This window comes from Erythrolamprus reginae, chromosome 2 (genome assembly GCF_031021105.1).
Source record: "Erythrolamprus reginae isolate rEryReg1 chromosome 2, rEryReg1.hap1, whole genome shotgun sequence".
In the NCBI taxonomy this organism is placed as follows: domain Eukaryota; kingdom Metazoa; phylum Chordata; class Lepidosauria; order Squamata; family Dipsadidae; genus Erythrolamprus; species Erythrolamprus reginae.
This window is the reverse complement of record NC_091951.1, coordinates 291,213,050-291,226,461: the sequence shown is the minus strand read 5'-3', so window position 1 is coordinate 291,226,461 and position 13,412 is coordinate 291,213,050. Positions and strand designations below refer to the sequence as shown.

General features: G+C 36.3%; 1 protein-coding gene across 2 annotated transcripts in view; it reads left to right on the top strand.

Moving 5' to 3' along the window:
* PRDM6 (PR/SET domain 6) overlaps positions 1–13,412 on the top strand; it is a 118,400-nt gene that overhangs the window by 14,958 nt on the left and 90,030 nt on the right. For both annotated transcript variants that reach the window (XM_070736317.1, XM_070736316.1), the window contains exon 3: positions 5,597–5,904. In XM_070736317.1, the coding sequence (XP_070592418.1) occupies positions 5,597–5,904 (308 nt within the window). The remainder of the gene's footprint in view (positions 1–5,596; positions 5,905–13,412) is intronic.

Below are 13,412 nucleotides of genomic sequence, written 5' to 3'. Positions count from 1 at the left end.
GAAATATCTAAAGTATAATTAAATTATAATTGCAAAGATTGCTTGCAGGAAGATTGTACCGCCAGGGTCTTGATGGATCTTACATGCTGTTGCACAAAACCTGGTTACATGCACTGTAATAAAAGGTAGTTTGTCTATGAGCAGCCTCTGGACATAAGCTGAATCTGGGTAATCAGGATATCTACTGACCAGTCCAGAGATAGTATGAATCTGATTGAAATGTCTCTGAAAAAGGAACAATAAATAAAACAAGTTCTGTTGTCTCTTCCTTTCCGGAATCACAAGTGCAAAGCCAAGAGTTTGTTGTCAGTTGCGAAGTTGTGTCTGACCCATTGCGACAATGTTCCTCCAGGCTTTCATGTTCTCTATCATCTTCTGGAGTCCATTTAAGCTTCAGTGACTCCATCCAGCCACCTCATTCTTTGTCCCATTCTTTTGCCCTCAATCTTTCTCAGCATTAAGCTCTTCTCCAGTGAGTCCTTCCTTTTCATTTGGTGGCCAAAGTATTTGAGTTTCATCTCATCACAGTCTAGGTTGATCTCCTCTACGACTGACCGGTTTGATCGGCTTGCGGTCCAAGGGATTCGCAGGAGTCTTTTCCAACTTTTCCAGTTCAAAGGCTTAAATTCTTTGGGGCTCCATCTTTCTTATTTGTCATCAAATACTGTGAGAGAAGAGGACATAGCATCAGGCAAAAGAAAAAGCTTTACGATAGCTAAATGTTCCTAGCTATGTAAGTTAGTAGGCAGCAATGACAACATAGCTGTTGTATCCTAGTGAAAAGAAGACTGAGGCCCCCCATATATCTGTGTGCTGTTCAGTGTATAATTTGCTTCAGGATTTAGTTTGCCTGTTCATATTCCATTCAGAGACAATAGTCTAAATTTAAACGATTGAACATCTTTGATCGATGTGGATTGAAAATTGTCCTAAGGAATCAATGGTACGAACCCTTGAGGATAAACATATATTTTCTTGGTCTGGAATTTACATAGATTTAAAGTTTTCATCAAAGCCAACAATTAAACCAACTTCAAGTAGTTCAACATTTAAAGAGAGTTATACATGAAACCTATTTGTGAGGAGGAATTATAATTATAAGGTATAGCAAAGTTAAATGCTTGTATAAATTTTCCTATGTTACATATAAATGTAATTAATTCGGTTGGAATGGGAACAATGTACAACCTTGACCATTCAATCTTTCCCTGTTCCTCCCATCCTCCAGTTGGCTCCAGGATGTGTAGGATGTCAGACCCACCAAGCTGTAATTTCAATGCTTAACAAGGCTTTTTTTGTGAAGCTATGGGCCCCAGTTATGGAAATTTATGGAAGTCCATCACTTCATATTATTTTGAAGAATTCTATTAAGCAAGAAAGGACAGAATGGCCAAGAAAATATATTTTGAGTTCTAGAATTAAGAATTCCTCTTTTGTAAGCAGCCTGGTTTACGGGTCTTTCCTCATGACCAAGCTATGTATGGTATGTTGAGTTGTTCTTTAAAAGGGTTTCTTAATTGATCTGCTTTTAAACATTGGATTTGTAGATTGTATTGTTTGTTGGGAGCCGCTCCGAGTCCTCGGAGAGGGGCGGCATACAAATCTATTAAATAAACAAACAAACAAATAAACAAACAAACAAATAAATAAATAAATAAATAAATATACTGCTATTTACTTATCCTTGAGTCAGCAGAAAACAATAGCAAAATGAAGTAGTTGTCTCCACTGCGGAATCCTGTCCTCTCCCTATTGTCTCTGTAGTATCTACCTGAATTCCTTCCAAAGACTAAGAAGTTTTACACACTTTGAGTTTGCCCTTGACTATGTCAAATAAAGGAGGAAAACATTTTTTCAATTCTGGCAGGTGAGGATGAATCAAAGCTGTGTCCTTCCTGGAATGGAACATGATGATAGCATTGATGAGGACATGATGGAAAAAAATGTTGCAAGGGTGTGTTTGCACGATGGGCAGATATAAATGGTTTCAGAGTTTGGGGGTTAAGAATGTTGCACTTGAAATTGATCTGACTCAGTACTTGGATCATAAATACACTGATTGAAAAACATGAACCTATTCAAATGAATTTTCTGTTAGGATACATAGCATTCCAGACCTGTTTTTGTGTATCTACGAAGGTTCTGCATTCATACTTTTCGACTTGAGGCCACCAGGGATTTTAAGGACAAGAAACTAAAATGACATTAAAAACCCAATAACTTATTACTGTTTTCAAACAACCTATTTTTGTTGGATTATTCAAATTGCAATACATAGTGTCAGTGTTCCCTCTAATTTTTTGGGGGGTGGGCAGAAAAGTATAGTGTCTGAGCGGCAGTCCCTTTGGGACTGGGCGGCACAGAAATAATAAATAAACAAACAAACAAACAAACAAACAAACAAAAAACCCAACCTGTTTTGCCTCAGAGAATTTCAAAATAAAATACTGTACTGTGTGTCTATAACAGTGAGCTCATAATAGGGCAACTCTATCAATATCAAAATGCCACTTAAATAGTTGAGCTAGTTTCAAACTACATTTTGATTGTCTTTCTCTCTTCCTTACTCCCATTCTTTTTCTTTCTCTTTTCCTTCCTCTCTTTTTTCTGTTTCTCTCTCTCCCTCTCTCTCTCCTTCCCTCTCACTCTTTCCCTCTCGGCTTCTGGGCAGGTTTGGAAAACTCTGAGTTGATGATGATTTTTAAGTGAGCGATTGCTCACTGCTCAGCTTAGAGGGAACTATGCATAGTGTGTATGTTTTGTAGCTCTATAATATGATACTTAACCTTGCACTTTGCAAATGTGCAAGTTTATTACCAACCACCCCAGTTGCTTAAAGTTGGCTGGGGATGATGAAATTGTAATAAGACATATTTGAAGATGCAAGGTTGCAGATAGCTGATATAGATGAGTGTAAAGAAAATGAAATTTATATTCACCTTTTGAACAATTTATCGGAAAATGATTTGAAACTAAATAGCAGCTGCTAGTTTAGCAACAACAGAATAGAGGGTAGATTTTAGTTATATAATTGATAACCGAGTTGGATAGAAAGGATTTTTGTGCTCTCTGAAACATTAAACTTGACTAAAATTTATTTGACACAGGAGGAAAGAAAACTGTGTCAATTCTACTAGGTTTATTACTTGTGGTTCTAGGATGCATACTTATTCCAAATTTATGGTTTAGACCACCAAATCCCCAACCAACTGGTGAATATTTTTGTTTTATTTTTAGCTGCAAGATGTATATGATGCAAAATTATTGGAGTGAAAGGAATTGCTGTCTAAATAATAAAGAACAAGCATTACTTTTTGAATATATTTCTGGAACAGCATTTGAAACCTTCCATTGTGTTTTAATGTCCTAAATATGCTAGGGACTGTAGTTAATTCAAAGAAGTTCATTTTTGTTTTATTTGCAAAATATATTTCTGTGAATAAGCAATGTTCTTGGAAGTCCAGAACTTAAAATATATAATGAATGTGGGAAATATATAAAGTGGAAACTATTTACTTTAAATAGAAAAAAAAACCTTATGAAGTTCTCTTTAAGATTATCAGTTAAAAATTTAATGTAGCATAAAGATGTTGACCATTTGTTTCAGAAGTTTTTTGTATTAATAAAATTATTAATTTGTTGCTTTCTAAGACGTCCAATAACCATAGCTCTTTGTGTAGCTTGCAAATTAATAGAAATCTATTCTAGAAAAGCCAATACAAAATCAATAATAGGAATAATAATGACAGCACATACAGTAAAATCATGACATAATAAATTAGCAGTTTTGGAGGATATAGTACCTGAGAGAATTATAAAAATGTTTCATATGGTTTTTAAAAATCCTTTAACATTAGCCTTTTGGGGGACAGTCATTTCAAAGACCACCCCAATATTAAAAAGTCCTTGTTTTTTGGCATAATATCTATGCTTCATTAGATATTAACTGTAATCCAGCATAATTGAAATAGTAATGGGAATGTAATTTCATACCTTTGGGTACATGCAAATGTAATGCAACATTTTAGAATCAATACAAAAATTGTTAAAGCAACCAGGATTTGAAAAGCTTAAATGAAGACGATTCTTTGTCCCAAATAAATCATAGTTTATGTATTGTGATGGACCCAATAAATCTTGATTTACATGTGCGAACCAGGCCTTGATGTTGAATGCTTCATTAAAATAAACCTTTTCAGTTTTAATCCACAAATCAGTTGGAAGATCGTAAGATGTAGTGATGTCCAGCGTATGCTTCCTAGAAAATAAATCTCATTCCAGTCAATAGAACTACCTTTCATATAAATTGGTTTAGATGCAAAGCTAGTCCAATATTTTTACTCTTTGAATAAAGGAGGGGCAATTGGCCCCTCGGTCACTGCAAGTGACAGCCATATTTTGTATCATATCTGTTGTGGTTAGCTCTGGCCCAGCTCCTGCTCCAAGGACTGTGGATGTGGGGGAGACATCCACATGCTGCAGGCCTGTTTCCACCTCCCGCGCCCCGTGGAATCTGATGATGAAGGCTCCTCTGATCAAGAAGACATGAGTGACAGGGAGGAGGAGAGTGTGGCAGACAGCTCAGAAGGAGATCAATTATCTAGCTCCTCCTTGGATTCAGAACAAGAGTTAATATAGCCACGCATGCAGAGAGCGATGCATAGGCAACAACAACTGAGAGATTATTATCAAAGAAAATGAGGCCACCTGTGGTTGGGTGGGGCTGTGGTAATTAGTGAGGCTGCTATAAATAGCAGCCTGTGGGTTTGGCCATTGTGGAGGATTATCTGATCATTGTGTTTCATGACTGCTTTACTGACTTTGACCTTTTGTGTGCTGATTTTCCCCCGCCTTGAAACTAAACCAGAGCAAAGTATGTTTCACTTTGTGAAAGAAGAAGGACTGTGAATTGCATCACAGCTGCAAGCTAAGTTTCATAGAACTGATAAGGGACTTGTACAAATTACAGTGGTCTCTGTCACATTTTGGGATAAAGTGTTTGGGCAACTTCTTTTAATGTGCTTTATTTATCAGTTCTCCAGGCAAGAGAGCCCAACACATCTATTCCTTTATATTCCCTATGACAGCGATGGTGAACCTATGGCACGGGTGCCACAGATGGCACACAGAGCCATATCTGATGACACATGAACCGTTGCCCTAGCTCAGCTCCAACATGCATGTGTGTGCTGGCCAGCTGATTTTTGGCTCACACAGAGGTTCTTGGAGGGCGTTTTTGGCTTCCAGAGAGCCTCTGACTGGTTGGGCGTTTTTACCCTCCCCCACTCCAGGGAAGCCTTTGGAGCCTGGGGAGGGTGAAACATGAGCCTACTGGGCCCACCAGAAGTTGGGAAACAGGCCATTTCCAGCCTCCAGAGGGCCTCTGGGAGAGCAGGGGAAGCTGTTTTCGCCCTCCCCAAACATTGAATTATGGGTGTGGGCACTCGCACATGCGTGATAGTGCACACACATGCTTTTTTGGCATCTGAGGAAAAAAAGGTTCACCATCACCGATAATATTTGCCTCGAAAATGTAGCGGATGAATTTTTATTTGCCAGCCTAGAATAGCATTTGTCATTCTCTTTTTCTCCACAGGGTGTGACATGTGTGCCGATAATCGAAATGGGGAATGTCCCATGCACGGACCTCTGCATTCTTTGCGCCGCCTGGTGGGAACTAGTAGTGCAGCAGCGGCAGCTCCTCCCCCTGAGATTCCGGAGTGGCTTCGGGATCTGCCACGAGAAGTATGTCTGTGCACCAGCACTGTTCCTGGCTTGGCCTATGGCATCTGTGCAGCCCAGAGGATTCAACAGGGCACTTGGATTGGGCCTTTCCAGGGAGTTCTCCTTCTGCCCGAAAAGATACAAACAGGAGGAACCAGAAATACTCAGCACCTCTGGGAAGTAAGTCACAGTTTAAAATCCAAATGGGAGCTTGGGTTTCGTTTCATGTTGGTTTCATTTGTCTTCATTGTCCATCCTCGGTAGATTTCAGTATCTCCACTAGCCATATTAGCATGGAATATCTGAACCTTTTCAGCCTCAATGTGGCGTTTCCATCCAATCTTCCGTATTGTTAGCAGTCACATGGAACCAATGGAAATGTAAAATTAATATGATTCTGAAACTAGTGAGCTTCTGACTATTGTCATAATTTTGAAAAACAACACTTTATACAAAGCGTTTATCACAAATATTTTGAGTGGGGGTGGGGGGACAATGACAGGACTTTTTATTATCTTTTCTAAAAGTGAAAAATATCTGAAAACAAGTCCTGCAAAATTTGGGCAACTACTAGATGGCAACAGAAAGGTAACAGAAAACACTGCTCCGTTGCCAATCATCTGGTTTTTGAGCCAAATCTGGTCTCCTATAGAAGCTACATTTATTTAAGCAAATTTTCTGTTTGCTGTTAGGCATACTGCTAAGTACAATGTTTTACTGGATGATAAAAGCATGTTGATTTGGTTTATATGCACTGTGATTTTTAAAAGCTTTTTTTTTTACCGCAGATGATAGTTTCAAATTCTTAAACTGTGTTTTAGAAAGCTGGAAACACTTCCTCTTGCCTTGATGTAGCATTTTGATGTAGCATTCTGACATTTTAGTGTGGGGATTCTAAATCACAGTTTTGCACCTATTCTATGTTAAGCCATGTTTTGATTCTGATTAGTGAACCAACATTAAATCCTCCTGCTAGACAAAATGTCTAAAGAAGCTGGGCAGCCACAAATGTTATATGAAGTAAGGTTTCAAAAGGTGCAAGGGAATTTGTGGCTCTGTTCATTCATTGGAATTAGATCATAGTTTTGCTTTAGATTGTGACTAAATTTCATGCAGCCCTGGGAGCGTAATCACAACACTGCTTCTAGTGTAGTGAAAATAAGATCTCTGTAATCCTAGCTGACCATTTTAGCTTTTCCGTATGATGATAATATAACTGTGAAGGCGGGCTAAATGATAAAAGTATATCAAAACTACAAATCACTGAAAACAAAGGAAAATGCCAATCTATTTTCTAGGCATATTCTCCAAAAAGCCCTGTAGGAATTTCAATTAGAGGTGGTTTTTTTCAGAGTATCATTAATGCTAATTAATTGAATAGAAGGAAACATAGAAACATAGAAGACTGACAGCAGAAAAAGACCTCATGGTCCATCTAGTCTGCCCTTATACTATTTTCTGTATTTTATCTTAGGATGGATATATGTTTATCCCAGGTATGTTTAAATTCAGCTACTGTGGATTTATCTATCATGTCTGCTGGAAGTTTGTTCCAAGGATCTACTACTCTTTCCGTAAAATAATATTTTCTCATGTTGCTTTTGATCTTTCCCCCAACTAACTTCAGATTGTGTCCACTTGTTCTTGTGTTCACTTTCCTCCTGAACCTTATTTAACCCTTTAACATATTTAAATGTTTCAATCATGTCCCCCATTTTCCTTCTGTCCTCCAGACTATACAGATTCAGTTCATTAAGTCTTTCCTGATCCGTTTTATGCTTAAGACCTTCCACCATTCTTGTAGCCTGTCTTTGGACCCGTTCAATTTTGTCAATATCTTTTTGTAGGTGAGGTCTCCAGAACTGAACACAGTATTCCAAATGTGGTCTCACCAGCACTCTTTATAAGGGGACCACAATCTCCCTCTTCCTGCTTGTTATACCTCTAGCTATGCAGCCAAGCATCCTACTTTCTTTCCCTACCGCCTGACTGCACTGTTTTGAGACTGTTTTGAGACTGGGTGAACACAAAAGCTTAAGGGTTAGGAATTCTGCTTTGCATTTATTGGCATACACATTACATTATATGCAATAAAAATTTGGGTTACAAGAGGAAAAAGCCAGTTCAAGTACTAAAGATGAGTATCTTTTGAAGTTAATAAAAACGAAAGACATGAGGTGTGACAATCAAAGAGAGAGAACATGGTAACTATATAGGAGATGGTCAATGGGTGAATTTGAAATGTGTGGAGAGAATGACAACAAGAACTGCATCTTTGCTACACTCTGTAGAAAGAAATCCATATCTTAAATATAGATTTACCATAAATAAACTAAAGAGAGGGGGGAAATGGGTACATTTAAGGCTGTACACACAGTCAGTAGGATACAATATGATGCAGTAATTGAATATAAAGGCTTAGGAGAAAATGTAAAAGGTTTAGTCTTGGTTGTCTTAATTTGTTATGACAATATAACATTCAGCAAAAGAATGGGTGAAACAATCAGGCAATGTAGTATTGGATGGAGGAAAAGAAGCTTGGATTTGAGACTATGCACTATGAAAGATGATTGGTGAAGTTGACAGATCTTGCTGAAATGGATAAATTGACTTCTTACTTAGAGAAAATACATTTATTGGTGGCCGGTAGCCTCTGATGAATTTTTTTGGAATAAACATTAAAAAATGAACTTGTGACTTATGGTTTTGAGGGTGATTTAAATTTAAAGAGATTAAAATATATTTATACTCATAATTGTTGTGATGAATATTTGAAGCTGCGTGGTATATATATATATTTTCTTTTATCTCTTTCAACTTTATCCTTTTCTTGCAATTTTTGCTTTTTTCTTAATTTATTTCTTTTGGTTTTTTTCTTCCTTTATATTTAGTATTCTTGTTTAAAAGGATGTGTGTGTGTGTGTGTGTGTGTGAAGTTTGGATTGATAAAGCTAGATAACAGCAGTATTGAAGTAATATTGAACCAGGATATTTGCCATTTTAACATATTTACAAAGAAAATAATATGGGACCAAAAATGCTCAAGTCTACACTTCGTGAATTGCAGACCCTGAACATTGACTTGTAATGGGTCTAAATATGATTTGGAGAACAGACAGGTAAATAATGGGAATGTGAAAGTAGTCTGCAGCCATACAGTATATAAGAAATAGGTGACACTATAGTTACAATTTATTGCAATTAATAAAGCTAGACCCCAACCTATTACTGTTTGCTCAATAATTGTTCAAATTAATGATGAACTCAGTTATGACCCAAACTTACAACCCCATTGCCCTACCCCAATTCAGGCACTTGGCATCTGGCTCACACTTATGACAGATTGCATTGTCTTGTAGTCATGCGATTGCCATTCCAGACTTTTACAGCAGAGTCTAGCAGAAGAACCTGGATTGGCACATTCATCTATGAGACTTGATTTACAACTGCATGACTCAACTTACAGCCATTATTAAAATGGTCAATTATATTTAAGCCATATCCATTAAATTTACAGTAGTATCTTCTTAAAAACCAGCAAAATGTTTTACATTTTACATTCTGCCCCGAGTCTGCGGAGACGGGCGGCATACAAATCTAATAAATAAATAAATGAAGAATCCAGTTTCTTACTCTTCCTTTTTTTCGCTTGTCCTGAAACTTCTGATTTTTAATGGTCTTCAAATAATTTTTAGTATGATTAGAAAACCAATGAAGGATTAGTGCAGAGGCAATTAAGCCCAAGTGCAGATGTAGTGCTCTTTTATTTGTTTTACTTTGGCAAATATCACAATTATTGCATTTGATGTACAGTTGGAGATTGTAGACACATTTTTTGGCTTGTCTATGCAAGAGTTCCTGCCACACATTTGGTGTTTGGTTTGTGTGTAATCCATACAATTCAATATATAGCAGCTTGAAGTAAATTAAACACCATTCCATTACCTCACAAGATGACTGACACCTATGGGTGTTCACTGGGAAATTGTACCGTCTTTTATCAATCAGCCAAGTTATTTCTTTTTTTATAGCACATGGAAAAGACAATTTCTGTAGGAAGCCAAGAATATGATTCATTTCTGTTGTGATTTTTTAAATTTTCCATTGGCCCATTTTTAGCTGTGAAAAAGAATTGATACGTTTTATGCAAAGAGAATAAGCTCTAATTTATTTATTTAACAGAAAACATAGCACGCAAGGAAATTTTCATTCCTTTGAAAGTCAGTTATTATTTCTAATGTGTTTGTTTTAAGTTAATGGAACCAGTTCTTTCTTAGTATTCTTATAAATAAACTTTCCCAAAAAATTAGATGTTATAGATGAGGATGAGATATTTTTCTTAGTGTTTCTAGTAAAAAAAAGGGATCTGCACTAACTTCCATCATATATGAAAACATTATCTCAGTTATTAATGTTTTTTTTGTTCCCCAGAGTTAAATTAATCTAGTTGCACAAGGTTTCTACTTTCTGTTTAACATCAAATTGTAATAAGACCAGACTCAAGGAATGCATAGAAGGCGCACTTTAAATTCCATGGGAATATAATAGACATTTAAAAGATTTGCAAAATCTCATTACTGAAGTTTTTCAAACTTTAAAAACTGAAGACCTATGAATGGCAAATTATGCCCCTATCCGCCTTCTCTCCCTTCTTCATGTAGTGGAAACTGTATAACTATATAGGACGTAGAACTGAAATAAATGCTACTTCTCTTTAACTGATCTATCAAAGGATTAATTCTTACATGTTCTATCTGCAAATTCTTCTCAGATTTTCTTCTCTATAACTATGACTTTACTGATTTAGCAAGGATTATTCTATTGGACTGAAATATTTCCAATATTTAGACTGTTTTTGAAGTTTTGTTTAGTAATAAGAAATATAAGGCATGCTTATGTTGTTTAGGAATGATGAAAACATGACTGAAAAAATAAATTATTCTTTAGAAATAGATTTAATTTGCAATCTTATTCATACTTAACTGGGAAAGAGATTCATTAACATCAATAGGGTTTATTTCTGTATAAATATATGTATAATTTGCATATCCAACAAGATCATTTTATTGCAATGATATAACATTTGTCTTTTAGATTTAATAGCAGTTAAATTTTTAGGATGTAAGTTTAACACCACATCTTTGAAAGGATATTCTCAGTTCTTAGGAAGTTAGTTGTGCTTAAATCCTGTTAAGATCAATGTACTTGTCTACTAGAACTATGCTAAATTCCTTTGATGTCAAGGGAAACTAAAATGCAACAAAGGTAAGTTGAAGATAAAGAGAACATTTTAAGTATGCTGGAAGGAAATAGTCCAGACGCTAATTTGCTAATCTGAAAATAAATGTGTCTTTACATTTCTTCCACCCCACTTAAAACCATTATCTGAATTGGGTCTTGCATCAAATTATAGTCTTTAATATGACAAATGGGAGAAGTTATTTAGCTATATTTAATTTAGTTGAATGCAAAATTAGTTTTATCCTGATCTTAGTTGTCCGGGCTGTGCACAGGCTTTGAATTGTCTTGTACTAATAGAAGAGATTATTTTTAAATCTTATGAAATCTGCAATCAGCATATTTCAGGAATTCCAAAATAGTTATACTTAACACAGTTAAGTTACAAGTAGTTTTAAAATTGTGAAAACCATCTAAAGATAGATTGCCAATCCTCCTCTTCCCTGCGGTATAGACTAAGTTACAAATGTAGAGATAGATACACCTGAACTGCTTTTTAGTCTATGTTTTAGATGCAGTAAAGGATGGCATAAATTAATTTCAAACTATATTAAGATGAATATTATATTATTCAAAAATCCTTCTGTATTTCTTGATTGCTTGTCAACTCTGTTTCAAATATATCATGGTTGATGAAATCTGGATAATTTTGCCTTGGAAATTGTTCTGCCTGCATGTTTCAACTTCCCGTAAATATAGGGTAATTAGTCCAGGAAGACACACACCACACGATAAAAGGAAAACCCAAAAGTTTTTATAAACAGAAAAACAGAAACAGCTCCCTTTTTAAATGTAAAAGGGATTTTCTGGTACACACAAGGCACAGGTTAAATGCAATCCAATTGCTCACCCAATAACTGGGAAATTGAATCCAATTCTAAAGTCCAGAGAGTCCCCACACAATCTTGAACAGCACAAAAACCACGATCTTGACGAAACAATGAATCAGATAAACTGCCATGAGGCTAAAACACCAAACTGCACTTTTATCTGTAGCACTAATTACAGCAGCCCCACCCAACCACAGGTGGCCTCATTTTCTCTTGTAATGATCCTTCAGTTGTTGTCTCCTATGCATCACTCTACGCATGTGTGGATGTGTCATTAATTCTTGTTCAGAATCCAGCGATGATACAGATGATTGATCTCCTCCTGGGCTGTCTGCCAAACTCCCCTCTTCCCTGTCACTCACACTTCCTTGGTCAGAGGAGGCTTCATCGGCAGATCCATCGGGAGCAAAACAGGCCTGCGGCATGTGGATGTTTCCCCCGCATCCACCTGCACATTCCTTGGGGCAGGAGTTGGGCCAGAGCTAACCACAACAGAAATAATGTTGGATCTCAGGCTGCAATATCAAGTGAAAATGAGCTTGTAGGACGGGCTGAAGAAAGCCCTAGTGATTTATTGTGGATCAGAAAATCTCAATTGTTTTGCAGTTGTGTTAATATGATCTACCATACCTAGGATATTATGAAAACTAGAGGGTAACCAGAAGTGGAATAATTTGTGCAAAATTCTGGTACTGAATGCAAGTTCAGAATGTGCCAGAAGAATGTGCCTTTTAAAAAAATTCCTTAGATATCTTTTTAGTAGCTGTTAGGGAGTTTAGGAAAAGTAGTTCTGATAGGCTGGTTATAAATTATGCTAAATTAAATCAGATTATTTGGACCTTTAGATAATTTTGCTAAAAGAGATATATGGTTCAATTTTTCATTTGCATGGATAGAATGGGAAAAAATAAGGAATTCTAAAACAATTGGTGTTACTATATGAAATTAGCAGTAAATCAGAATTATATAGAGTTATCTGCTTCTCAACTAGTTTAGGGATTGGATTAGGATATTAAACCCCTATCTCAACATCTTAATTCTCTTGCTTATGTGAAATGTAATGGAACACATCTGACTTACAAAGCATATTTACTTAGAAAAGTCTTCTTGGCAAGAATCCTAAGTTATTCCTCCATTGTTTTGGTTGGCAATTGTTTTCACTAAGGTTTGTTCCAAATAAATGTCAGCAAAACTGCAGCTATAATTCTTGTGCACGTGTGTGTGTGTGTGTGTGTGTGTGTGTACAAATAGATATTAGATATTTAGAAAGTGCCAGTCCAGATGCAGTACATGCATTCAGTAATTAAGCCCGTATTTTAAAAATATTTTTATTCCACTTTTATTTTATTTTTTTATATAACTCAAGCAACAACCCTGTTGACTTTCATACCCAAGGAAGGACTAGAATTCACAGTCTATCCTGATTTCTATCTTTTAATCCTAGATTAAACAAACTATCAGTTTGTTGTTTTAATGCTTAACACTGTCAGATTCACTGACATTCATTACTAGTTTTGGAAGAGTTGGGGATACTTTAGACCAATGATAGGGAACCTTTTTTGGTTTGTGTGCACAAACTCCCCCCCCCCCCATGGCCTTTCTGAAATCTGATAGATGAAA